A 27,963-nucleotide genomic window follows, 5' to 3' on the forward strand; every position below is an offset into this window, starting at 1 on the left:
TTGGTTTAAGTTGGTGTTTTTGTCAGCTGTTTTGTCGCCCTCTAGTGAAAAACATGACTTCTTCCTCAAACGTCTCATGATCTTTGGCTGCTTCAGGGGCCCTTTAAAGATGTATGCATTTCCTGTTTATTCTTCCTGAAGGAGTGTTTGCTCAGACGTCTTTTTGTGTCAAAACACAGTCTGATTTGTGGTATTTTGTGGCAAATATAGCGAAAGGACGGTGATATTCAGTTAAATCCAATCACACAATTTAGAATTAAACACTTACTGAGTAAAATCTACTGACGTTGTTGTTGTTGTAATCGTTTTAACTGAGAGGTCGTGTCTAATTTGGCTAAAATGTCGTTTTAAACTAATTAAAACGGATAAAGGCGAAAAGACTACACAAAGTCCCAGAATGCTTTTCGCTCCAAGTACGTTCCAACACACATCCGAGCGCGGAACGTTAGATTCGAAGCGACCGTTATGAAGCCGCACTTTTTTCTATCTGTGACCAAAATCATCGAAAAGTCCTTAATAAAATTAAGATAACATCTCGTTATAGTTTTGATATTTTTACTTTATGTTATCGTCGTCGTTGTAGCGCTAAGCTAGCTCTAAAGCCCAGCGGGGAACGGACGTTAGCTTTCGGAGGGGGAATGTTGACGGTGTGACACCAGGCTTGAAACGAATACTCTCGCTCGCATCCTCGCTGTAAAAATTGGTTTTAACTACATTTTCTGTCGGATTATTGTCATTGTATTCTTCGTAAATGAGTTGCAGAGGAGACAGCGACGATGACAGCAGTACTAAGCGGAGGGTGGCGTACATCTACAGCCCGGAGTACATCGAGACCTGCGACTCTTTATCAAAAGTGCCGAACCGGGTGAGCTGGACTGAATGAAGAGCTCAATAACTCCACTTTAATGTTACTATTCTCCTGTCTGTGCTTTTATTTAATCGTTTCTGCTGTGTTATTTCCAGGCGAGTATGGTCCACTCACTGATAGAAGCCTATGGACTCCTTGAAGACATGAGGTGAGCGGCGTTAACGTCACTTATACTCAACTAAACAGAGATAATATGGAGGTTAAAGGGTCTCTATGTAGATATTTACAGCTATTATCACTTCTTTGTCAGCCATTTGTGAGCAGATTGTAATGTGATATGACTATAGGTTGATTATACGTGCCTTGTGTATGTGAAGGACAGACAGAGCCCCTTTAAAGTTCATTTTTATAAGAGAAAATTAGCTTTACGTGCTATATAGAGGTTAAACTAGCAGATAAACAGTTTAAGATGTAACTTAACTTTTCTATATTAGTCATTACATTCCAACTGACCCCTTCCCTCCATGTTTATGTCATGAATTGTTTTAAAAAGCTCATGTAAAACCTTCTATTAAAGGGGCAGTATGTGTTGGAATTGGTCACCTGTCAAACTCCAAATAAAAAGCTAACATATATCAAGACTAACCTAGCTAACCCAAGGATGTTCCATTAAAGTCTGGACAGAGCTAAAAGATGGAGCCCCAACGTTCCTATGAAAGCTGCTCAGTGGCGCGTGAAAACAAAAAGCTCAACTACCTGAGTTTAAAAACACTCAGGTCTTCCTTGTTGTGCGACCTGGCTAGCTTCCAGTTTAGTGCCCCTGGCTAACTGGAATGGGGATCAAATAATTAAACTGTGCAGCTTTTTGTAGACTTCCTAAGTTATATTTGGCCTAACAGCTCAAATTATGACAGTCCCAGGGATTGTGACACTCAATAGATTTGTCTTTCCCAATGTTAGCTTGTGGGAAAAAGTTGTTTTTCCCAAGTTTGGCCACAATGAAAAGACGCTACAAATCCTGATGCTCTTTCTGGGGGCTTGAGCTGACCGCTTATTACTGCTAACGTTAGCTGGTGTTTAGCTAGTTAGCTCAGTTAGCCATGGAGCTAGATTCCTGTTAGCACAGATTGGGAGCTTGGAGCACTGGGGGTGTGTTCGATGTCTACACCCTGACAACAGGGACTTTGGACTGCCAGGTAGAGGAGGTCTACAGTCCCGTGGTGAGAACACCTTGAGAGTTTCTTTATTTTATTGAATAAGCTAAGAGAGAGAGCCTCCATTGGATTTCCCTGCAACACAATAAATCGTTGTCTTTTAAATAAAGTCATATTTTTTTTAGGTTTTACACAAAAAAAATCCTACATATTGCCTCTTTTAAATTCATAGGAACTTACAAAATCTACTCTAAGTACTAAGTATCTAAGTACTTTTGTAGTTATTAACTTTCGACACTTTGCCCACAGAGATAAACATCTAATTGTTTGTCTGATTCTTTGTATGTATGTAAAAAGCCTTCAATGGAGTTATGTCGTCAAAATAGTCAAAAATATTGATGCTCCTGGATTTTTAAATTTTTTTTTTACACTTTTCATTGTAAAAGCGACTTGGTGTGTCTCACAAGCTCACACTCTCCTATTAATCGTCTGTCCTCGACTGCATGTTATTTATTTGATAGCTCTGTGAATAAATCTGTCAACAGCATGAGTCGCCACTGCTTACACGACAAGTTATTGTGTGAGCAGCCTGTACAAATATTTTCCTTCCCGTGTCTCCAGCACCGTTAAACCCAAGCTGGCCTCCATGGAGGAAATGGCCAAGTTCCACACAGACTCCTACCTGGAACATCTCCACAAGATCAGCCAGGACGGAGACAACGACGACCCGCAGTCAGTCGACTTCGGCCTGGGTGAGACGAGCCAAGAGTAACGATTACGTATTCATGTTTGTCCATTAAAACTAATCTCGCCAGCTGGGGTGTGTCAAGTTTGTGATTACGGGCAAAAACATTTACACACTTATTGTCTCAAAATGGCCGTAGACAGATTTTAGGATCCAGGTTTTGTCGAGCTTTTCTTCACTGAAGCATATCATGTCAAATTAAGGGGTTACATTGGAAAATAAGGTGGAGAAGACTTGAGAAGTTGTACGCAGTGTGTGTTTGTTGGCAGCAGAGGGCGCTGTTACACAAGCTCAGATAAGACTGAACACTGTCAAGGATTTAAATCTACTTGGTGGGTTTTGTTCATTTTAACCACCAGAGTTATTTTGTTTCTCAACCCTTTGTATGTCAGAATAGTTTGATTGGATGTTAATAATGACTTTGCAGCCCTGTTTGTACACTTTGGTGGAGAAAGGAACATATTAAACTCAACTGAACCTCCTGTCGGAGAGACCAAACCGTGGTTTGCTGTTCTTGGATGCGTCAGATGTTTCTAACTTTAGACTCGTCCTTGTTTTTCGTATCACTCCCTCCCTCCCTTCATTCGCTCACCCTCACCCAACCTTTCTCTTCTTCGCGTTACTTCCTCCGTTTGTGTCCACCACACCTCTCTCTGGATCATCCTTCTGTTCTGTTACAAAAGCACACTGCTCCACCTTTTCCTGGATCCAGACATTTCGTCCCTTCCCTTTGTCTTTCTTTCCCGCTCTCTCTGTCTAATTCCTTCCTGTGCTTCCTGCTCCCCGTCAGTTTTCTTCAACCTTTTACCATAAGGGCTTGAATCATCCTCGATGGACCTTCATCGGCACTCATTCTTTGACGTGTGTTTGGTGTGCCATGTGTGTTTTCTCTGGCTCCAGGTTACGACTGTCCCGTGTCGGAGGGGATATTCGACTATGCAGCAGCAGTCGGCGGCGCTACGCTGGCGGCGGCCCAGTGTCTGCTGGACAAAAAAAGTGACGTGGCCATCAACTGGGCAGGAGGGTGGCACCACGCGAAGAAGTGGGTTCAACAGAAGTACACCAAAGGGATTTCTGACATTTTCCATATTATAATGATGTCGTGACTTAATTTAATGATGTTACAAAGGACGGTGGAACACCTAGCTTAAAAAAAACTGCTAATATAAGATACCAAAACCTCAGTCAAGTGCTTTTTGTCTCATCTGTTCCGCTGATTGGCCTGACGGGGGCGCCACAGGCTAACCTCACCTCACAGCTCTGTTTCATCTGTCCTCCGTCTCTCAGGGATGAGGCGTCGGGTTTCTGCTACGTGAACGATGCTGTGTTGGGAATTCTCAGGCTGAGGGAGAAATACGACCGAGTCCTCTATGTGGACGTTGACCTGCATCATGGCGATGGTAACACACACACACACACGCAGATGATAAACTCATTTGGCTCTCAGACAGGATCTGATTAGAACGAACCCTCTTTTTTCTGTGATTTGTTTCTCCCTGCGGCTCTCTGCAGGTGTGGAGGACGCCTTCAGCTTCACCTCCAAAGTCATGACGGTGTCTCTGCACAAGTTCTCTCCTGGATTCTTCCCAGGTCGCTCTTTGCATTTGTTTCAAACACACCGCGATATCAACCAACATTGTGCAATAGTTTGAGACAAGTGTGTGTATATTTATATTTAGGTACAGGAGACCTCAGTGACACGGGGCTGGGTAAAGGCCGATGGCACGCTGTGAACGTCCCGCTGGAGGACGGCATCCAGGATGACAGATACTACCAGATATTCACCAGGTACACACATACACACACACACACACACACACACACACACACACACACACACACACACACACTCAGGAAGTATTCCCAGTGCAGCTCAGAGAGAACTAATGAAGCGTGTTTTCCTCATGAATCCCTGAGGAGGAATTCTGTTTTTCCCTTCCCTCTCCTGACCGCTTCCCACTCAGAGGTCAAAGGTCAGGGGCATCTGCAGAGCAGTGCCTCGGAGGCCGAAGCAGCTCCAGCGTTATTTTATCAAGGACGCCTTCAAGAGGGAATTCCTCCCTGCGTGAGAGCTCAGACCTTGGGATTCTCCAGTTGAAGGATTTTCTCCCAGACTCAGATCTCAAGAAGGCAAACCTTCACCCAGTGTCCTCCCAGAAACCCCCCAGTATACAGGTTTTCAGTCAGTCACTGTATTCTGTGACTACTGTGAAACAAGTTTAGTTGTTTCTGAGGCCATGAAATCTAATTTGGGCAGGACTGAGGTGGAGCAGAGAAAAGTACCAAGGCTGAGATATCTGCCAATCAAACACATAAAACAACATGATATGTTTCTGCTTGAGACATAAAAGGGTGAAGAACGATGTTCCCTCGGTGGAGCTGATGGTGGAGCTGACTATAGACTGGAGTTTCATCACTTAATATTGATGGAGCTGACTATAGACTGGAGTTTCATCACTTAATATTGATGGAGCTGACTATAAACTAGTGTTTTATCACTGGTGATTGGTGGAGCTGACTATAAACTGGTGTTTTGCCACTTGTGATTGGTGGAACAGGCATGTTTACAAAGTACAATGCTGTGTAGAACATCAGTGACAGCTGTTCAGATGCTGATCAAACCTACTAACATGAGACATGACAGCTTACCACTTTCAGACACTATGGCCCAGCCTGCAGCGTCAGCGGCTAACAACGTGTTTACAGCTGTCCTGTTTTGCAGCGTGATGCAGGAAGTGCGGGCACAGTTCAACCCGGAGGCGATGGTGATGCAACTGGGTGCCGACACCATGGCGGGCGACCCCATGTGCTCCTTCAACATGACCCCGGTGGGGGTGGGCAAGTGTCTGCAGTACGTCTTACAGTGGCAGCTACCTACACTGCTGCTGGGTGGAGGTGCGTCTGATGAGTGTGTTTATTTTCTGTCTGATGAGTGTGTGTTGATTGTGTGTGTGTGTGTGTGTGTGTGCATGTGTGAACTATGAGCGTGTGTGTTGTTTACTTGTTTAAGAGCGTTTACGTTTATTTAAGATATAATGAATGGAAGTCGATGTGCTTTGTGTTTGCTTTGTTGTTCATTGATACACTCATTTGTACACACACACACACACACACACACACACACACACACACACACACACACACTGCGCTATGTTCCAGACTCCTCAGCCCTCGGCCAGATGATAGCTACTACTTATTCAACACAATGAAGCCATTTTACTCAACTACAATCCCACCTCTCTTCCTTTCTCTCCCTCCCTCTCTGTCCTACATACTTTCTCTCAATTCTCTTAATTTTACTCAAGTCCTCTTCATCCTTCACTCTTTCTCTTTCCATTTCTGAGAAAGAGTTTTCCGACCAAAGATTTTTATATTGTTGGCCTCCAATTTGTGTGTTGAGCCACAGAATTTTTGACTAACTGGCAAAAATTGACAGCAAGTCTTTCCCACTTCTTACATATCAAACGTTCCATAAAGCATCAACAGTCTGATTTCAGATCAATGTTTTGTTTGACTCGAACACTATCTCCGTTAAGGATGACATTCAGGATTTATGGTACTACATGTTCTCTAACAGAGTTTTTAAAATCTGAATTCAGTTTTATGATAGAGATTGAAACCATAACTGTTGGGAAAGCTAACATCAGTGTTTGCCTTTTGCCGAAGCTAACACTGATAGTAGCCTGTTGGAGAAGCTAACACCAATGTTAGTCTGTTGGAGAAGCTATCCGTGATGTTAGCCTGTTGGAGAAGCTAACACTGATTATAGTCTTGTGGAAAGGCTAACTCCAATGCTAGCCTGTTAGCATTCAGTTTCCCTGAATGTGTATTTATGGATATTACAGTCAGTGTTGCTTCTGAATCATTGAAGCTAAACTTGATCACCTGTCTTTGGTTTTCCATTATAACAAGCTAGCTAGCCAGTGAAAAGTGAAGTGAGGCAGCCGTTGTCATGGATACATCATCAGACGTATGCAGCGTGTGACCACAAAATAACTGTCTTGATATCCGTCTGTTTGCGCCTCTTCCTCACCAGGAGGTTATAACCTGGCTAACACGGCGCGCTGTTGGACCTACCTGACGGCGGCGGTGCTGGGAAAGACTCTTTCCTCCGAGATACCAGACCACGAGGTATCGCAAAACACACACGTACACGAACATATTCCCACATGAGCACAAACGCACTCATTCATTGTACCGTCGCACAAAATCACAGGCTTCCACACACACACACACATAAAAAACACAAACACACCCCCTTGTGTTCAGTGTCTGCTGAGTCACTCCATCTAATCAAAGATGGCCGCCTGCTTCTCAATAAAGGGGTTTGTCTTCAGGTGACTCAGACTGTGTGTGTGTGTGTGTGTGTGTGTGTGTGTGTGTGTGTGTGTGTGTGTGTGTGTGAGAGAGAGAAGGCTGCTAGTGTTGACAATTCCTCTCAGTCTGTCTCATCTAACACAGGCTCCTCTCTTTACGTCTCATTTGGTAGGTTTTTTTATACCCCGTGAGAGTAATGGGATTACCAGAAGAGCCAGATATCTAATTTTGGAGTGAATTTTTTTTTTGTCTGAATATAAAAGTTCCCTTTGATGTTGTTGCTATGTCAGAGAAAATAAGGAAAATTAGAGGGAAATAGTCACAAATATGATTATTTTCTGTTTTCTTTCCTCCTTTATGACAGAGCACATAATATCTTTGGGTTGTGGACAAAACAAGACATTTAAGGACGTCATCTCAGGACCGATCAACATTTTTTACATTTTCTGACGTTGTTTAGAACAAAAACTAATCATTTAATTGAAAGAATGATCAACAAATTACTCAACACTTGATAGTTGCAGCCCTAGGTTGGAATGTTTCCCAACTCAAGGTTCACTCCTGATCTTTGCACAGTCTCTCACAGCCGCTTTCTAGAGATATATGGTGTGTTTACATTAGATGACACGTGAGCAAAAGCTATAAGGCCTGTAAGTGAACCTTATCGCAGTCAGAGAGCGAGGAAGGAAATCTGAAAATGAGACCGAACGTAACATGAACAAAACCTTGAAACGGCAACGTCAGATAGATTTTCTCGCCACCTGTGAGTGTTTTTACACCTCAAACATTAGATTACTTTAATGTATGTTAGCCGCAAGCTAGTTACAGTAATTACTGTGTGTGTGTGTGTGTGTGTGTGTGTGTGTGTGTGTGTGTGTGTGTGTGTGTGTGTGTGTGGTTAGATTCAGGTCAGTCCGTCACAGAAAGGCAGCGACAGTAACTCAAGTTAATCACCAATGTTCTGAGTTACCGTAGCAAGTGTTTTTGTGAATGAGCCATAAAATCTAACCGCAAACAGCTTCCACGACAAATCTAATAAATCAAACTACTGCATTCACAATTCGCGTTGATATATATTGTAATAACACGCGCGTGTGTGTATAATGTAAAACGCAGCGTGTCGACCTCTGGTTATTGTAAGAATCGGGTCACTTTGACTCACGGTAGCGTTTTAAGTGGAGCTCGTTTTCTCATTATTCATAAGTGGTAAATCCAATAGACTCATCTTCTCTCTAAATAGAAACCAGTAGAACCATCTGTCTTTGTTGCTCCTGGACTGAGACACACACACACACACACACACACACACACACACACACACACACACACACACACACACACACACACACACACACACATATATAACACAGACACACACGTACAAAGAGTCTCTTTCTCCAGCGACTGATATTTGGACCTTGTCTTGGTCAAATGTAATGAATAGCTGTGAGTGCCCGCTTGTGTGTTCATGTGTGTTCATGTGTGTGTGTGTGCGTGTGTGTGTCTGTGTGTGTTCAGACTGTGATAAAGGTGCCTCTTGTTTCTCCTCGTCAGCGTCCAATGGCCCTAAATAGCCTTTGACCTCATTAAGAAGCACTCACTGAAAACAAAGCAACTATCAGTGCGGGCAGCTGCTACAGATGATGAAGACGAGACACACGCACACACACACACACACACACACACACACACACACACACACACACACACACACACACACACACACACACACACACACACACATTTTATCCCTGACACTAAAGATATAAGAATCAAACATCTTGATTGCTTTTCTTAGCTTGAAAATTAAAGTATTTATTGGCTTCTTTTTTCCAATTTAGAAGGTGATATAGATCTATTTTGAAGGTCATATCACAACGTTACAAACGTGTGTGTGTGTGTGTGTGTGTGTGTGTGTGTGTGTGTGTGTGTGTGTGTGTGTGTGTGTGTGTGTGTGTGTTCGTGGCTCTGTCTGTGCCCGTTGTGCTCGATAAGAGGGGCATTTATCCATGATGACCAAGCAAAGCTGAAGTTCCAGCGACACGAGGAACAAAACCTACCTTTGTAGCCTTGTAGTGTGTGTGTGTGTGTGTGTGTGTGTGTGTGTGTGTGTGTGTCCACCCCAGCGCTCTACTGTAGACAAAACCACATGAATGCACACATTCATTACAGTCAGATAATGCACTGGCCTGTTTTCTAACATTTTTTTGTGCTTCATTGTATGCTACATGTGGAGGAAACAGCTGCTGCTGTAATGGGAAAGGAAGCTACGTTGAATGGAGTGTTTTTATTTGTGAGAGGAAAAAAAAAACCAAGAAACTTTGCATGTGCCCATAACTGACAAATATCCGTGACGCTGGAACAACAAATGATGTCTCATCTGCCCCTTCGAAATGTTCCGTTTGTTTTCGTCTGCTCAAATCTCACTGAAATCCATCGAAACAAAAGTTTTTTGGTTTGATTTTCTTTTAAAATATTTGGACGAACGTGTTTATTTGTAATGAAATCGACGTAATTTTTTTTTTTCTTTCCCTCAGTACCCACGAGGGTGAGTGTACACCCCCCTCATCCCCCTCGGACTCAGCGAATAAAAATAGTAGTCTAAAAAACACAAACATTAGTCAGAGTTGGCCGGTCACATCAACAATAGCGCTGAAATATTCACTGATTACCAGACAAAATATTACACTGCAGATAACCCACACAATGGCCCCCGCCGCTGTCACACTTATTATACCGCAACATCTTATAAAAACACCAGTAAAAGTGCCTTTTGTGTCAGATTGAAAGTCATTAACCCTCCGCGCTGACTCGTATTGTCTGTCGACGTTTGGCTGATCCTGATTGACCCCCCCGCCATTGTGCGATGGCGGCGGAGTCAATCTGCGTGTGAATCGGAGGGCAGCAACACGCGGCTCGCTAAGAATAAGCACCGAGGTCAGAGGTCAGTTAGTGTTACTGATTGGACCTGCAGGGGATTGTCTTCTTCTTAATCTACTTCTCTTTTTTTTTTTTTTTGAGGAAAGTTTCCGCCGTTGTGCTTGTTGCTATTAGTTCCCCGAGAACATTTAGCCGTGACATTTGATGCTGCAACTTTGACCTTTTTAGATACAAAGTTCACGGCGGCTGGCGGCACAGAAAATGAGCTTTTTTGTTGTTTCATCGCCTCAAATGTCAAACATTTTTGAGGAGATCGAGCGTCAGTCCATAGATTGTGGACACCCTCAAGATCAGGAATTGTCAGATCACCTAGTCTTCTTGAATTCTCCTCCGCAATTCCAACAAAAAACACACTGACATTGTCGCTGGTGTGAATCCACATCGTGTCTGTCGTCACACACTCTACCTTCCTTCCTACCTTCTGGCGCTCCTCTCTTTCCTGTCTCCCCTGCATGGCCATGAAGCATCACGCTGTCTGTGCTAAAAATGTTCTCAAACAGAAATCGACACCTGGAATTGCAGATGCTGGTTTCAGGCTTGTTGACATACAGTTATTTTTTTGAACAGTAACTGTAAGCAGAAGATCTGAGAAGCCTGTTCGTACCTGTTATTAACATCTGTCAAGGGTGAGACAGATGAGATATCACCTACCGGTTTATATGCAAATAATAACACACATCGCTGAGACAAACGGACAAAGTGTTTTTTTACACAGAACCAAAAAAACTTGTTGTGTAAGATGTGCCGAATTTCTAAAAGTGCCAGTGATTGAGACATTTTCCACTGGCAACAAACAAGTAGCATATATTGGTTACCATTTACAGTATCTGTATCTGTTGTCCTCTTTCATGAATGAAATGTAAAAGGTTAAATCAGAAACAGTGTGTGCAAAGAGCTGCTAAATGTTGGCAGGTAAGATGCACTTTAGACAAAATTACACTTTTTACAAGGAAAGACACAACTTAATGAATTCAATTTGATGCCGAATGCACAAGACGGCACGGATAATTAAGAATTCATCATAGAAAACCTTCACAACATTTCTACAGTTTCTCCAAACTCTACAACTTATAAAATTGAACAGTTTTTAAATGGAGTCTGGTGACTTTTTATTACTGCCGATAATAAAGCTGCCTAAATCGGTTACGGCCATTAAAATGTTGTTTTCTTTCACACATTTAGATGATCAGACACAATGTGTTCAAACAGCTGCTTAATGTTGGCATGTCAGACACTCTCTTAAGACAAGGAAGCCTCGATGAAACAGACAACCTAACGTACTGACAAATTTACAAGAAGGCATGAATGATTTTAGATTCCTCTTTAGCCATTTAGCCATGAAGTTTTTAAAGTTTCTTCTCCCTCTACAATTCGCTCGGGGAGTCTGGGGATAAATCATTTCCTACTTCGACGGTCAGATCAGTAGAAACAAACATCTGCTGCTAACACTGGCAGGTACGAGAGCCCAGACACAGTTTGCATTACAGTGAACCGCACGGTAATCAGACAGCATGTAATCAATTCTGCCCGTTGTTGTGGCTGTTTCTGGGAGGACATCAGTCGATTAAACAAAACCTTCCGATAATTTTGTTTTTCTGCATTTTTATATGCATAACTACCACCCATAATTACCTCTTACTGGTTTTGGATCTTTCTTTCTTTTGCTTTCCTAAATTTGAAGTGACTGGAATGATGTGTTTTGGCGAGCCAGACTATCAGACTGACTTGCTGTTTCCCGCCAACATGCTTCTTAGGGCAGATGTTGCTGTTCAGATCATAATGATGATAGATATTGAATAAGTGCTTGGAACTGGTGGGATACACAAACAGCCGAATGGTCTCCGTGTTTGTCCGATTGGCGAGATTTTAATCCCTCCGCTTCGAGTGAGATCAACGCATGTAAATACAAATGAGTGTCTGTCTCAGAGCCGCACAGGAAGGGAGGACGTCTCTGGTCCCAGATTGGCAGCGGGGAAGCGTCCCGCCTCTTTACTTCCTACTTCCTCTTTTCCTGTCTGCAGCCACTTCCTGTCCTGCCCCTCGCTGCCGTCAGGGATGTGTCGGCTCCCGGAGTCACGGGCTCAATCACCGGAAACGTCACCGGAGCAGAATGTGCGTGCGTTTTCCCAAAGGGGGAATTTGTCTGTTTATAAAACGACATAAAAAATGTGCTGTGAAGAAGCTGATTACTCCACTTCCACGCCGCTCTTATCTTATCGATCGTTATTAATCACAGTCTCTTTGCCGCTGTGGTTTATTTGACAGAATCGTGGCAGGGAAAGTGTCGGGCGAATGTTGTGGATGGACCAACAATGAGCTGAAAGAGTCGGTTTCCTGTCCTGTTTCCTCTCGGGAGTCGTGTCTGCGTTTGGAGTCGTCTTTCCAGTGTTTTCGTTTCAAGTTCACGGGCAGGTGTGATCCTCCAAGAAAGTGCTCATCATTCACTTTTGTTATCTGCGTTTTTATTTTCCTATCAGGCAAGATGTTTTCACAAACCCAACACGTCGGTATTTATGACACTTGAACTTTTGATCTTTTCCTAATGCATTTCCTTTCTTTATTATCATTTATTATTGGTGAACGGTTGCAACTGAGGTCGGTACTCAGAGACGCACAGAGTCAGTAGGAGTAGCTGGGATTCAATCCGCCTGGTTGACTGAAAACTTGGGTGAAATCTGGAAATGTTTTCACGCCTTGCTGAAGTGGAAAAGTTTTTGATTTGTATAAAGATAAAGATCCAGCAGATACATCATGTTATGCATGAAGCTTGTTGCTTGAACATCCAGTGGGGAGACTGAGACCTTCCTCCCGTTTTAATACCTTAAATCAAACAGAAAGTAGGACGAGGATGAGGTCTCGTCTCGGCTACTTCAAATCAACTCTGTTCTGCTCTGTTCTAATCAGCTGCTGTCAAAATGTAAAGCGAGACTTTGGAACTGAGCAGCAGACTGTTTTAAATTTAGCAGATCTACATTCTTCCCAGACAGCATCTTCGTTTGCTCGAGCAGGATCATAAACTCTTCTGTCCTGAAAGAGAAACGAGGCTTCACAGTACTGAAAGTGACGCGAAGAAAAACTTCGACTCATCATCGTGGTGCAGAACACCTGCTCATCTGGAACTTGAATCAAAAGAGAAAGTTTCGGAGTTTCTCTTTTGGCTTTTGCAAGATGTTTCAAAAAACAAATGCTGTTTGTAGGGTACGACGCCTTAAAAGGAGATCTGACAGATGAATCTCGCAGAGATGGATTGATGAGAAGGTATGGAGGGTGGGAGAGAGTCCAGCTGCAGGGAGGGAGAGAGAGAGAGGGGGGAGGTGTACGTGCAGTATGTGACTGCGATTTGGGCATCGGGCCGTTTTTCTTTCCTCGTTGAAAACATTTATTAGATAGCAGCTTGATAGCAGACAGAGCTCATTTGTTTTCCCGAGACGTTTTCCCCTCTGCTGCGCAGCTCGGCATCCTTCATAGCTCGAGATCCTGCTGATCGCTGTGAAAACAAACACACACACACACACACACACACACACACACACACACACACACACACTGCTGTCGACAGATGGGCTCATGCATACGAACACGCGCTCGGACTTTTTTCACATGGAGGTACATGTTCTGTCTTTTTGCTCACATAACATAGAAGACTAATTATTAAAGAAGAAAGGACAGAAATATAAATACCGCCACTATCGCCACTGCTGCTGTTACTACCAGGGAGTGAGTAGAGGTTTGTTACTGCGTTTGTAACCAAACAAAATGGCCTACACTGTGAGCAATAGTAAAATGTGCAGTGGTGCATCTGTGTTGAGGCTGTACTTTCCCTGGTGATATCTGATATCTGAGATCCTTTAGTTTCCCCAGTAAACACACCGCTCTATTTGGCTGTTGCCGCCCGACTGACTGGCTGCTGCATTTTCTTTGTGTTAAATGCGTCCTCCGAAGTGGCTCTGCTCAAGAGAAGCAGGTCGGGAGGGACTGCAACATCTGGAGAGGTTGGTATGTTTACTGGGAAAACTAAATGTCACAAACCGGTTCTGGCACCGCCACCAAAGTGACCAAAGAAGCCTCATTTCTGCCGGCTGCTCCGAAGCTCTTCACTCTGTTTCTGACTGTCCATGAAGTCGACCAAACTGTTTTTTTTTTAACCAGACGTTGGTTCAGCCTCCTCTACAGCCTCCCAGTGAGGCTGAGACATCGAGAATATAACAGAGTTTTGTTCAACATTTGTCTCACGCAGTAAAATAAATGATGGACACAGAAAGAAATATGACCGTCCTCTTAAATGAAAGTATTTATAGAATGTTATTTTTCCTGCTTTCTCGCTCGGTGCCCTCTGCGTCAGGGCCTGCGTTTCTCATACAAACATGCTCACGCTAGCAGTGAGTGATGGGCAGAGGGTCCATGTTAAGGGCCGCGGTAAATAACCGGCGACCTTCCACCATTTATCTCCCGGTGCCAGAGACGCTGGAGCCAGTCGGCGGGTATTTTCTGTCCCGTGACCTCGCCCAGGTGACGCAGAGCCGCTGCGTCACTAAACCTCTTTTATCATTTTCTCCGTCGGCTACATTTTTTTTTTTCTCTCGTTCGACCAAATATTAGGAATATTACAGAAACATTATCGGAGAGTGAGTTTTTCTTTTAGGAGTGTCTGCACCTCTGTCTTCCTCGCTTCCCTCTCTGCATGCTCATCCAAGCCAAACAAGCAGGGCAGCAGGAGACTGTATGTACGAATCGTGTGTGTGTGTGTGTGTGTGTGTGTGTGTGTGTGTGTGTGTGTGTGTGTGTGTGTGTGTGTGTGTGTGTGTGTGTGTGTGTGTGTGTGTGTTGCTGGACAGCAGGAGACAGAGCACTGGGTTCATGGGAATACATTGCGGGTGTGCATGTGTGTGTGTTTTTAGTAACTATTCTCATATTGAGCTCTGTTGAGACCGGAGGTAAGACACTGAAACTCATCGGAGCTAATTGGAAACAGACACACACACACACACACACACACACACACACACACACACACACACACAAGGCCTTACCTTTCTGTTGATCTAACCACACAAGCAAATATCACACACGCTCTCACCTTCATCTACTAAACTCACAAGTTCCCTCTCACACACGGGGCTGTTGAACAAAGACAGAGTAGTCTTTGTCTTTCGAGTACGCAAACGTGTACTCTTACTGCATGTTGCCCCAGCTGTGTGTGTGTGTGTGTGTGTGTGTGTGTGTGTGTGTGTGTACATCTGCTCAGGCCCGCGACTGTGCCAACAGAGCAGTCTGAAGTCCTCTATAATGACATCCATCTAATCCACGAAAGAGTCTCAATCCAAAACAAGATACCCCCCCCTCCTCCTCCCTCGTCTTTAAAGTGACCCTGGTATTACTGTAGAAATCATTACGGGATGTTTGCTGAATCGCTTTTCCAGTTTAAAGGAGCGGTCCGACAGTTTGTGTTTGCTGTCTTAGCTTTTGAGTTGGAGAAGATGCAGGCAAGACCAGAAACCTGAAGTGCGGTAAAAAGCTGGTGGACCTTGAGTTGATGATATTTCGTCCATCTACTGTCAAACTAAAGGTCAGGACTTTCATGCTCAACATCTTCAAGGTTATTTCAGGTCAGATTATTTGAAAACAAATACTGAGCATCTCATTTTTTTTTTTTTTTTAGACGTTTTCTGTGCAGGGAGGCGTATCGGTCTATTGTTTTAGGCTCGTTCGGCGCGTTCTGCTGAATCTTCAGAGTCCAAGGCTTTCACAACAGACGCTGCGAGTGGACTGACGCACTTGTGGTCAGGCCTGGCCTCCGAGTTTGTTTTGCTCTCATGGCACTGACTCACGGCCCGACAGATTCCCTGAAAATATGTTTTTTCAACTGACGTGCTCTGGTTTTAACTTCTGGTTGAACCCACTTCTCTGGATTTCCACCTGTTTTTCTTTTTTTCTACCTTGGCTGGTTCGGCTTCATGGAATCGGTCCGACTCTGCGTGAAATGCCAGGAGTCTTTGGTATTCGCTGAAATCATCTCTGGCTTCTTCTTTTTTTTTTTGTTGTTGTTGTATTCATGTTGGTGAGGCCCAGGCTGACTGATTTGCGGTTCTTCTTCTGTGTTCTGTCTTACATTTTCTCTGCGTACATGAACCAAACCAGACCGTCTCGTACATTTGTTTGTGTTAATGCAAGTCCTAGACGGCACACTGAGATCAGAAATAAGGAACATGTGTCCATCTGAACGCACGCTCTGATGTGTTTTTAGTTTTTTTTTCTTCACCACACTTGGAGGCTCGGCTCTGGTTATGACGACGTTGATCTGTCAGTTGGTCCAGACTGAAATATCTCAACAAATACAGGACAGATTGCCATGAAATTTTTTTTCATAGATATTCACGGTGCTCAGAGAATGATCCCCGCTGACTTTTCCTTAAGTGCCACCATGAGGTTCACATTTTGTGGTTTCGAGTGAAGTATTTTAAAATCTACTGGATGGATTGCTATAACATTTGGTATAGACGTTCATGTTTCCGCCAGGGCTCCGACTAACGATTACTTTCATCCTCAATAAATCTGACGATTAATTTCCCTGTTTGGAGGATTTTCTTTAGAAATTCTGTGGTGTTTTGGTGGTGTCACATGTTTTAAATGAACTTTTTATCACTTTCCAAAACAATTTCTGGAAATTCTCTTTGTACCAATAAAGGAAGCTGGAGAACCACCATTCGTACACGTATCATAATTTGAAAATAGTGGGTTTTGTCTATAAAATGTCAAGAAATTGTAGGAAAAATGCCAAGTGGCCTCTTCTGATAGCTTCTTTTGTCAAGCCAACAGTCCAAAATCCAAAGACTTCTCATTTAGTTTCATAATTGACTTGAAAAGAAATGGCTTGTTTGCGAAACAATTTCAGTGTATTTAACTCATGTTACACAAGCTTAATGCCAACCAGTTTAAGATAAAATCACATCAGTGTGCTCACAAAGTGTCAGGGTGTTTCTGTAGTGCATCAAACTAAAACCAAAACTGTCTTCTCTTGTTTCCAAATGTCCACTAGATCCATGTTAACAAGATATTTAGTCCAAAACACTATATTTCATGATTAAATGGTGATAAAGTGGCAGTAAATCTGCAATTACTTTTTGGTTTACATCTATGACCGCCCTAGAGCTTACAACAGCCACAGAGTGATCGTGCAGCTGATCATTCTTGAATTTAAAAATGAATGAAAACATTAGCATTCCTGCCAAACATCAGCATGTTAGCTCTTAGCTCAAAGCACTGTGGAAACCAAAGTAAGGCCTGTAGTCTTGTTTTTACATCAACTTTCAAAACTGTTTCAGTCAAGACGGGGAGCAAAACTAATTGCAGCTTTCGTTACTAACATTAATAACCGTCCTTGAACACATTATATAATCTGCGGTATGTGTGGAACAGTCAATGAAATCAACCAGACAGAAGGAGAAGACACTTTGTTCTGTAACAGTATGTTGCTCAATAGTCTTTGATGTTGTCCACTGTTTTAAATTTATTTCATTTTTATTATTTTTTTTTTAGTAATCCCTGAAAGCCTGTGTAAATATTCATCACCAGTCAGTTTCACAATCCAGCTCTTCAAAGTCCAACATTTTTTTTTTCCAGAAAAGCAGCTGCATTCTTTGAAAAAAAAAAAAAAAGGAGACAAAGAGGAGAAAGTGTATTTTGGCGCTCCGCTGCAGTGACTGTGTGCAGATGTGAGGGATGAAAGTGTGACTGCGAATAAGAGATTTAAAAAGAAAAAAATAAATAAAACGCATAAATCCAGACGTTTGTCATCGTTGACTCTCGTGATGTGTGTCAGTTTTTTACAGAGTACGGACCCGACTACTCGCTGGAGATCTGCCCGAGCTGCCGGCCGGACCGCAACGACACCAAACACCTGGACCAGGTCATCAGCACCATCAAAGGTGTGTGTGTGTGTGTGTGATGTGTGGATGCACAGGTGCGTCTGTTTGTGTGGAGGGTAAACAGGTGTGTGTGTGTGTTTGTGTGTGTTTCTCCCTGAACCCTCGTTCACCTAAAACCCTTTTGTTGTCTGCGTGGCTCTTTTTATGTGTGGTTTCATGTGTCTGTTCTTGTTTCTATACGTCTCTGTGTGGGATGAAAGTATGACTTGTTCTTCTTCTCTTGTTTTTTTTGTTTTGTTTTTTTCCTCCCCGTGGCTCTGAACATCCCTTTTATGTGTGTGTGAATATTCTGCTGACCCTCCTCTTTTACCCACAGCCCCTTCAATCACAGTCTCTAGTCTGCATACATGTGGTATTTTTCTCATTTTTGCATCTTTCTATACGTTCCTTTATGTGTGTGTGTGTGTGTGTTTGTATGTTAATCAGCCTGGCGGTCGAGCGCCGGAGCCGAGCCTTTGGTCTCGGCGCTGACAGCCCGCAGCACCCGGGAGAAATCCTCCGGCAGGGTGAAACGTAGGCGAAAAGTTGAGCGGCGGGAGGATTGTTGTTGGGAGGTGAGGTCAGGAACATGCGACGAGAGCGAGTTCGAGGTCATTCTCCAAACATCATTCAATGCGTCGTCTTGTTTTTTTGTTTTTTTTTTCGAGAGTCTGAATTCGATCACTCGGTGTCTCGTAAATGTAGAGAGGATCCGGTGTGATGAAGTGTTAACCGCAGACCAACAGGAAATCCTCCTTCCTTTCCCTTCCGTCAGTGAAATGTTATATTTGACACAGCAGTTATCCTGCAGTTCACTGTGTGTGGACACTGTGGCTGCGAGGAAGGAAACACGGCCACAATCTGGTCACATCACCGCGTCCTATGTTGAAGTTATGTTGGTCTAAATATCGTTTTGTTCTTCTTGAAAGAGGAGAAAGTTTGAGGTGGTTCTTTTTCCTCCAAACCACAGAAATCAAATCTAGGTTCGTCCAGTAAAATACACGAACCAACGCAGCTCCTTTAATCCTTAATTTAAGAGATTATGTTCACGTCTTCTTCTGAACTTTCTTCATCCAGGACTTGGAACAGTTTTATCAGCAAAAGCATGTTTAAGTTGGACAGAAAATATCACCCACTGATACCTGGCGTTTGTCTTCAGTGGGGAAGGGTACAATCAATCCAGATCGCAGATATTGCAGATATCACAATATTCAATAATATCTAATATCGTGCCAAGCTTCTTTAAAAAAATATGTTCGATAGTTAATGGAAGAAATGGTATTTCTTTGTGCTGTAACCTGGTCGTGAGAGTCTGAGGTGACGGACAGCTCGCTTTTTGGCGCTGATGATCTCTGGAAGTACTCAGCCGTGTCTTTTAATCATACGACAGCATTTTATTTACGGCTCAGTTGAAAAACCAATTTTGTTTCTGTGGAAAACTTCAGTCAGCTCAGTCAGAATGGAAAGCCAAAAAAACGAAAAAGGAAAAATATGTGTTCTCAAGTTTTATCCCCATTAGAGTGGGCATGGTATCAATTAGCAACTAATACCTCATTCATTTAGAAAGAACAGGTCATCTTACTGTCGGAAAAAAAAAAGCATTTGGATGCAGCAGCCGTTTATCCAAACGGCATCAAGTTCTCCGACTCCAGGTCACATCAAATCAGGGGAACAGGAGTGTAGTCACCGAAATTCAGTCGGTATGTTGGCTCGCATTAAGTCATCACCACCGGAGGGGCTGAAAGTATCGCTGGTTTCCAGTCATACGGCTTTTATTAGGGGTGACAGAGGGAACGAGTGGACGGACGGAGAGAATGAAAGGGCGGAGAAATGAAATGCAGACAAACTAAAGATGCAGCGAAAAACTGGGAGAATGTGTGTTTGTCTGCTGCGTCCCAGCTGCCTCTGCTATCAGATCCCTGGTTCTGATCTCTGCCTTTGCTCTGTCAGAGTCAATTCAGCTTTTAAGTTTAAGCGTGTACACGGACTGAATTTTTAGTCGTTGCTGGGATGTATTTGATTTATGGCCCTTTTTCATCGAAATAGATTAAAATTGCTGTCTTTGTACATTTTCCTGGAGGGCTTGTTCCTGCTGTTGTACCTAAGAGGATTAGGCCACCGTCAAAATTGTCTTTGAGTTCTGACTTTCTTTTTTTCCCCACAATTCTGAGTCATAGTTTTAAAAAAGTCAGAGTTGAGAGTCACAATTCTGAGTTTACAAATATCAGAACTGTGACTTAAAAGTCAGAAGTCAAAGTCTGAGTTTAAAGTCAGAACCGAGTTTACAAAAGTCTGAATTCTATGTTTACAAAAGTCAGAACTGAGGTTACAAAAGTAGGAATTGGGAGTTTATAAGAGTCAGAATTCAGAGTTTACAAAAGTCAGAACTACGAGTTTATGAAAGTCCAAATTCTGAGTTTACAAGAGTCAGAACCAAGTTTATTAAAGTCAAAATTCTGAGTTTACAAAAGTCGGAATTCTGAGTTTAGAACAGGATTCTGAGAAAAAGGACGGCTTTTTCTATTTTTTTATTATTTAAAATGTTTTTGCCCGCTCCTCCTCTTCTTCCCTACATCCACTACTTTCTGTCTTTCATCGAGGGTTTTTTGGTCAGATCTGTTTTATGTCCCTTTTATCTCTTTCTCTCTCTTCTACCAACTTCTCCTCTCCAACAAGCTAGAAACTACTTTTCTTTACTCTTTAATGACTTCTGTCACAAATCGTCTCAACCACACGACAAGCTGAGACCAAAAACCTCAAGGAGAAGCGAGCGTATTATAATTCCGAAAACTTGAGTAAATGTGCGTGTCTTTTTGTCTCTGTCTCTGATTAAAGAAAAGCCTTCATGTCTTCTAACGTAACCGATGCGCACACACGAACACAGAATATTGGCTGTAACGGACACACACACACCTCCAGGCAAACATATCCGCATGACATCATCGGGGTGGATAAACATTTTTCTGGTTTGGAAGTGCTGTACTGCTTGTAAACATTGGTTTCCCTGAGAAACTGGGGAGTGTGAGTTTGTATGTATGTTTATGTTCTCGTGTGTGTGTGTGTGTGTGTGTGTGTGTGTGTGCGAGCCACATCTGCTGTCTGCTGGCAAGAACAAACCGTAAAAAGATTTAAATCTTAGAGTGGTAATCCTCCCCAAAAAAATCTCTTTCTTTTTTTCATTTTTGTTAAGCATGTGTCGTACGAGCCCATATGTTTGACTTGACACTTAACACACGCATCATAAAAAAATATGTGCTCACCACATCGTTGTGGCAGTCGGTGTGTGTGTGTGTGTGTGTGTGTGTGTGTGAGAAAACACAGTTTTGCACCAACAGAAAATGATGTAATGCGGGTTTACAACTCTTTCAGTGGACGAAATTATGTAGCGGTGTCCACACCTCCGCTGTGACAACAACAGCCACAACGGTGGCGGACAAAAACATTTGGATTTATTGAGCAACAGCCAATTAAAATCCATCTGAATTTACGTTACGGTGTCACAATTTTCTGCTCCTTCTGCTGCTTCACATTAAAAGCATTTAACTGGCAAAACACAAGTTTGCTTTTAATTTGAAGGAGGCTTGTCAGAGGAAATGCAACGTCATCTCTAGCAATCATTCGCTATTTTCTGGATTTGTTGACGGTCGATCGATTTGAAATAAATCTGTTTTCTTCAGTCAATTGGAGAATTGATCAAAGAGCTATAGGTGACATGATGCACACCTCCAACTTCTCAGTAAAGTAACCAACTTCTTTTGACCTCATTAATGTTCTCTAAAGGTGCTTTTGCTTTTTTTGCTTTGACAACAAATCCTCCGCCATCGTCTAGTCAGCCCACTTTCCTCACTCTTGTCTCGTTAGAAGTGAAAATGCTTTCTATAAATGCAAACCGAACACTTTCCACTGCTGCAGCTTCACATAAACAGTGTTTATCTGGCGAAATACAAGATGACTTTTATTTTGAAGGAGGCTACTCTCGGGAAATGCGATGTTTTCAGATAAAGCTCCAGCATTCATCGAAAATGCGTCTACAGAGACAAAGCAGTGGTCATTTTCTGCATTTGCTGTCAGTGGATCAGTTTAAAAAGAAATATCTCGGAGTCGAAGAATAAATGATTAATAACATAATGAATAAATAATAATCAAGTCACCACTGGATTGAGAAAACACTGAAGTCAAGACCTCAAACGGTGTGTTTACAACCAAGTCAGCTCATGTTGATGAAATAAGAATAATTAGAAAATAGCAGTGTTATATTTCACTTTCACAACAACATCAAGAGCCTTTAGAGGCTGCGAGTGTTTCCCATCTGAGGAGCTCGCTCAGTCTTTCCTATTGTTGCTCTCTCAGACAAACACGCTGAAGCTTGTTAAGCTCGTGCATTAATTAAAAAGTGATTTTTATTAGGTGACTGTCAGAAGCTTGCAGCAGCTGTCCTGACTGTGTATTCACTACTCTGTTTACGAGACTCTGGTAGCGTGATTTCCCCAGGGCCTGCTTGGTGTGTGTGTGTGTGTGTGTGTGTGTTCAGCTTCATCAGCGTGACGTTGGTGTGTAAACTGACTGTATCTTATCTATGTGTGTGTGTGTGTGTGTGTGTGTGTGTGTGTGACTGAACATCCTGCTACTCTTGCTCGTTAATACTCCCCTGTGCTGACGAGACGCTCGTCATGTCGCACACAAAATTGGAAAATACAGATCCTCACAAAGATGTACACCCGAGACCTGAGGAAGACGTATGAACGAGAGAGATTGTGGTTAAAAACACACACACACACACACACGCAGTTTAATACCCACCCACAGATGCTGTGATAGATTAACGTTTGCAGGTAGTAAATATCAGAGGCCTCTGCGGCCGCTCGTCACCTCTCCAGAATTTACCGTCCACATCTGGAAAGCGAAGAGAAGAAGAGAAGGAAAGTACAGACGAGGGGGGAAAGAGGTCGAAAGAAAAGCGATGTTCAAGTCTATAAAACGTCCGAAAATAACTCAAAAGTGTGCGCGGTGAATCATCTGACCAACACTTGCCCAGGAACAGGGTGCAAAAGAAAGAATGAATACATAATAAGAAATAAAAGATGAGTTTTTTTGTTTTTTTTTAAGCAAATATCCTGTTATCTCTCTCTCCGTCAGTGCTGCCGGGGGGTCCACTCGTGACCACTCTTCCTCTTTTTCTAATAGAGTCTTCCTGTTTTTAGCACACGTCGCGATTTTGTCACCATGGAGAGAAGTTTTGCATTGTTTGCAGCTCGTTGCTCCAGAGACTCAGTCAGCAACTATCTGTCCTCGGTTGCCTCGTGTTGGGGCTTTAAGGGTTCGTGCTGTGATTGCAATTTACACTACAGCTGCCTGTTTTTCGTGACGGGGGAACTCTCTGTCCTGCTTTTGTATTGGTAGTGGAAAGTCCAGTTTTGGGGGCATGTTTAGACTGAGGTAAGAGTCAGTATCAGTGCAGGACACATGGTGAAATATGATCAAGGAAGTTCAGTAAAGCTGCGGTTCCCAACTCGGATTACGCAAGAGGGTAATTCTGCGGATACCAATGTGTTTACCAGAGAATTTTGCAGAGCAGCTCGTCTATTTTGAACAGATGAAACTTTTTTTACATCCACATATTTGTGTTTTAGAGAAACATGAATGTATGGGACTCTGTAGAATACACACCTCATGGTTTCCAATAAATGGGCTGAGTTGTTTTACCATTGAGAGCAAAGGAATGTTGGGTTGAAACACATAGGAGCAGAAATACTTAAAAAGCTAATAAATACATGAATTAGGGGTTGGATTCAAAGAGAAACCCACAAAAAGATTCACGACGTGCTGCAAGACAATCGACTGCAGATACATGAGAGATTCACTGCATCGTGGTCTGAGTTTCACAGAATTGGACATGAAACTTTGCACATTAAGTTTATTATTTCCAAGTGCACCATAAAATGAAAATTAAAAAAACCCACAGACAACCTATTGCAGAGTGCGATGCTTTCTTATTGTATTCGTAGCCGAAATTCACAGTTGGAAACAAAATGAACTCATCGAGCAGTCAAGACGACTCATTTCAGGAGAGAATTTGGCGTTCAGCAACAGATTTTAATTCGTAATCAATCAGCACCGCCTTATTTGACAGTTCGATCTGACTTTCATGAGCCTGGATGCAATCAGATATAATCAAAGCACTGAAACGTGACGTTTGAGGAGGCAAATCTGAACCGGTGACGCTTTTATCCGTCAGTGATCGCATCAAACGTGGACTCTGCAGATTTGTGTGGTTCCCAGGCTTCGTCTAAAAGAGCTGTTGCGGTATGTTGGAGAAAAAAAAGGTCTGACAACTGCCTAAACCGAGCAGGAAGTTTCCTAACACTATAAAGAAGGGTTGAAAAGTCATCAAAACATCAGTCATTCTCTCCTCTGAACCCAAAGATTGTTGGGTTGATCGTAAAATGACAGTCTTCACGTTACAGCTGCCCTGCTGCCATCACCTCCCTCAGGAAGCTGCGGATTTCTGCGCTTCTGTCGGTCTGACCTCAACCTGAAGCCTCGCAAACAGGCCGGTAAACACGAGGACGCCGTGCGCCCGTCAGCGGAGTCACCGACTACGACAAAACACGCGGACGTATTAAATAACAGCGCAGCTTTCCAGCGTGCTCGGCGATAAAGACGCTGTTGTTGTCGCTGAGCCGAACATGACAGGAGTCCACTGACAGCTCCACAATGGCCGACAAACAGGACATCCTCCCTCACTGCGTCAGCGCCCGAGCCACGTTTGTCAGAGCAATTACTCATCCACGTTGTGTGTGTGTGTGTGTGTGTGTGTGTGTTTGTGTGTACGACAAGTTTGTTCATCTCAGTCAGGCAATTTAACATGACAATAGACAAACAAAGCAGCTTTGTTTGCGGTGTAACGTGTAAAGTAAACTGGCGACTAGACTTCATAATATGGCTATTGTGTGTGTGTGTGTGTGTGTGTGTGTGTGTGTGTGTGTGTGTGTGTGTCTCAATCTGTGCCTTGATGCAAATGAACCCCATGTTGCTGAACGTCATCATTTCCATATCGATCCCACTTTTGCATGCTTGTATTTCCTCGGGAGCGACCTCGGCCAGACGTTGCTTTGCATTTTCAAATGGCGCTAACATGTGTGTGTGTGTGCGTTTGTGTGTATTTGTTTGTGTTTGTGTGTGTGTGTGTGTGTGTTGACTTCCTCCCGTGGTGGTGTTGTATCTCCTGGTTTCTTACATGTGCGTTCAAACGTGACAACTTTGACCCCTTTTCTCTGTCTTCTCCCTTCTCATTTCTCTTGTTTACAGGGAATTTAAAGAATGTGGTTTAGGAGTCAGCGGCCTCCTCCACCTCCTCCACCTCCACCTCCACCTCCTCCTCCACACACACCATGTTCCAAACCAGGTCGACGCTCAGCTTTAATGAAGACAATATGGAGCAGACCCCTTCGGGCCCGAGGCGCGGAGCGAACGAGGGAGGGATGAAGGCAGGAAAAAGAGAGAGCGAGCGAGGGGTTTTGGAAAACATTAGCTGAGTGTTTCCAGGGGAAAACAGTTTAATAAGAGGAGGAGGAGGAGGAGGAGGAGGAGAGGGTGATGTGGTTTCTGTACAATGTTCATGTTTTTAATCCTTTTGTTTTGTTGGAAAAAAAGGTATGCGTGTTTGTGTGAACGAGAGAGCTCGCGGTCAATCTGGATTCAAGAGTTTCTGCGGTATCGAGGGATGCGTTTGTGTACATCCAGTCAGCTAAACGGAAAAACAGATCCGTCAGGTGTCCAGTTTCACGTTCACCCCGGTGCCGCTGTGATTTCTTTTTTTACCCCTCCTGAGGACAGATAAGCACTAAAACAGACAAAAAAGCTTCCCCCCCCCCGAATGCCTTGTTATACTTGTAAAACCCCCGGAGTTTCTGAAAAAAAAAGTACATGAAATGAGTTTTCCAAGTCTTTGACGAAACCTGGAAAGTTTACCAATAAACAGTTTGAGGGGAAGAAAAGAAAATAGCCGTGGACGTTGAGCCACATTGTTCTGACCTCTGGGCAAAAATCTGCAAATTAAACATCTGGACGGAGTTTGGAATTTTAACTGGAAAATATGCAGAGAAAGTTAAAAAGGTTTTTTTTTTATTATTTTATTCTACAGACAGTACTGATTAACTTGTAGAGGGTTTTTGGAGTAAAGCAGCTGTCGTTTAACTGGCCCCGACACAAATCAGTTGATTCAACCAAACATGGATCCTTCTCCATGACTGACAGAAGCTGATTGGACTGGAAAAAGTTCAGTATCACTCTCAGCTGTAGCGTCAGTCGTCTCATTACGTCCAACAGCTTCTTCCACTGAAGTAATTGTTGGGAATCTGCAGGACAAATCAAACAAGAAAAAAAACTTGTAAAAACACAACACGATGTCCTCTGAAGTTACCTTTTTAAATGTATTGTTTGTCTTTTTATAAAAAGCATCACAAATGCCTGAACGGTTCAAAAAAACCTCGATGCAAAGTGTATCTGAATGTCTCAACGTCTGTAGAAAGTTTAGAAAACAGAAAAAAAAGAGAAACGTAGTTTAATCCCTCCAGCTGTAGAGTTTTTGTGATGTGGCACGTTAGTCACATCGCACAGCTTTAACCGCTGCACATGTAAAACCGAACGGTGACCAGATTCTCCAAATCCTCTAATGAAGCCGGGACACATGTCGGGACGGCTCGATGTTTGTCGGCGGCATCGCAGAAAAATATGTGTCGAATGAATCGCTCCCAGTGATCAGGGACAGATTACTTTTAAAACATTTGTTTTTCACCATAGAAATAATTTTAAAAAAGTTTTTTAACAGCTGGTTGTGTTTTTTGTTTTTCTATCTCGTGTTCTTCTTCAAACTCCATCTGCTGTGAGATGTGATCAAAAGAAATGTTTTGTGTTGATATTGATTTTGTTTTGCTTGTTTTTTGTCTAACCGCTACAACTGTGGCATCTAAAATCATTAAAATTCATCACTGTTTACTTTTTGAAAGAGTTCCCATGCTTCTTTTGTCTTGTGTGGTTTTGTTTTGGAAGCCTGTTGCTGCCACGCCACGAAAACAAAAATGGATCATTGTCACGTTGTTGTGTGAAAAGTTGGTTGCGCTAGTTTTAAAGTTATAACGACGTATTTTCACATAATAACGAGAAACTTTTCTTGTATATGACGATAAGTTGTCATGTTAGAACAGGATATTTCCACGTTATGAGTTGATATTTTCATTCTCGTGTGATACCGACATATGTCCATGTTACATTTTCACATTAGAGATATTTTTACGTTATAACAAGACTTTTTCTTACATATAGCGATAAGCATTATGTTCACGTTATTCTTTATATATAAGCAAATTATCACATCATAACTTCATATTTTCATGTTATAACAAGAGTTTCCTTACATATAACAATAAGTTATCACGTCATAACTCCATATTTTCACGTATATCATGATTTTTTTTTTAACGTTACAACAAAAAAAACTTAAAAGCAACTACTTTTGTAACATTTTAACAATAACTTACCATGTTATGACATGAAGAGTTTCGCCTTATAGACATAAATACTATACTGTCATAAAGAAATGTTATTATATATGTGATACCATTGTATGTCTTAATAATGTGAAAGTATCTTGTTAGAACAAGTTTTGCTCGTTATGAAGTGATACTGATCCATTTTTCTTAACAGATCTTTGATGTTTAATGTTTAATTCCCAGATAAAGTTTATATATGTAAAAGCTTCTTTAACAAAACTCACTGTCAGCTGATCAAACTCTTCAAATCCACAGCGAGAAACATCTTGTTGTTTCCAACCTGAACGCTGGTTTCTGCTTTTCACAGAATCACTTTTTAGTTTGAATGTTTTGATGTACGTGCCGCGGACGTTTGTCGGAATAAAAGACAGGAGAGCATGTTGTTGTCATGTGTCTCTGCGGCGTCTTAAGCAGTGATTTATGCAGTGTGGCCTCGTTAATGGAGGCTTTTAATGGAGAGCGTTTGAAAGAGGAACCACAAATGTCGGCCCGTTTCCTTTAGAAGTGATGTTCCTGAAATTAATGGCCTGGAAATTCACACCAA

General features: G+C 42.6%; 1 protein-coding gene across 1 annotated transcript; it reads left to right on the top strand.

Moving 5' to 3' along the window:
* Positions 1-443: 443 nt before the first annotated feature.
* On the top strand, positions 444-26,877 carry hdac8 (histone deacetylase 8). The gene is made up of 11 exons (XM_037112874.1): positions 444-865; positions 964-1,016; positions 2,584-2,714; positions 3,608-3,749; positions 3,995-4,107; positions 4,220-4,297; positions 4,387-4,495; positions 5,430-5,602; positions 6,744-6,838; positions 17,784-17,889; positions 25,177-26,877. The coding sequence occupies exons 1-11, from the start codon at positions 752-754 to the stop codon at positions 25,197-25,199; spliced, it is 1,137 nt and encodes a 378-aa protein (XP_036968769.1). The 5' UTR covers positions 444-751; the 3' UTR covers positions 25,200-26,877.
* Positions 26,878-27,963: the final 1,086 nt, after the last annotated feature.

Source organism: Acanthopagrus latus, chromosome 10 (assembly GCF_904848185.1).
Source record: "Acanthopagrus latus isolate v.2019 chromosome 10, fAcaLat1.1, whole genome shotgun sequence".
NCBI lineage: Eukaryota > Metazoa > Chordata > Actinopteri > Spariformes > Sparidae > Acanthopagrus > Acanthopagrus latus.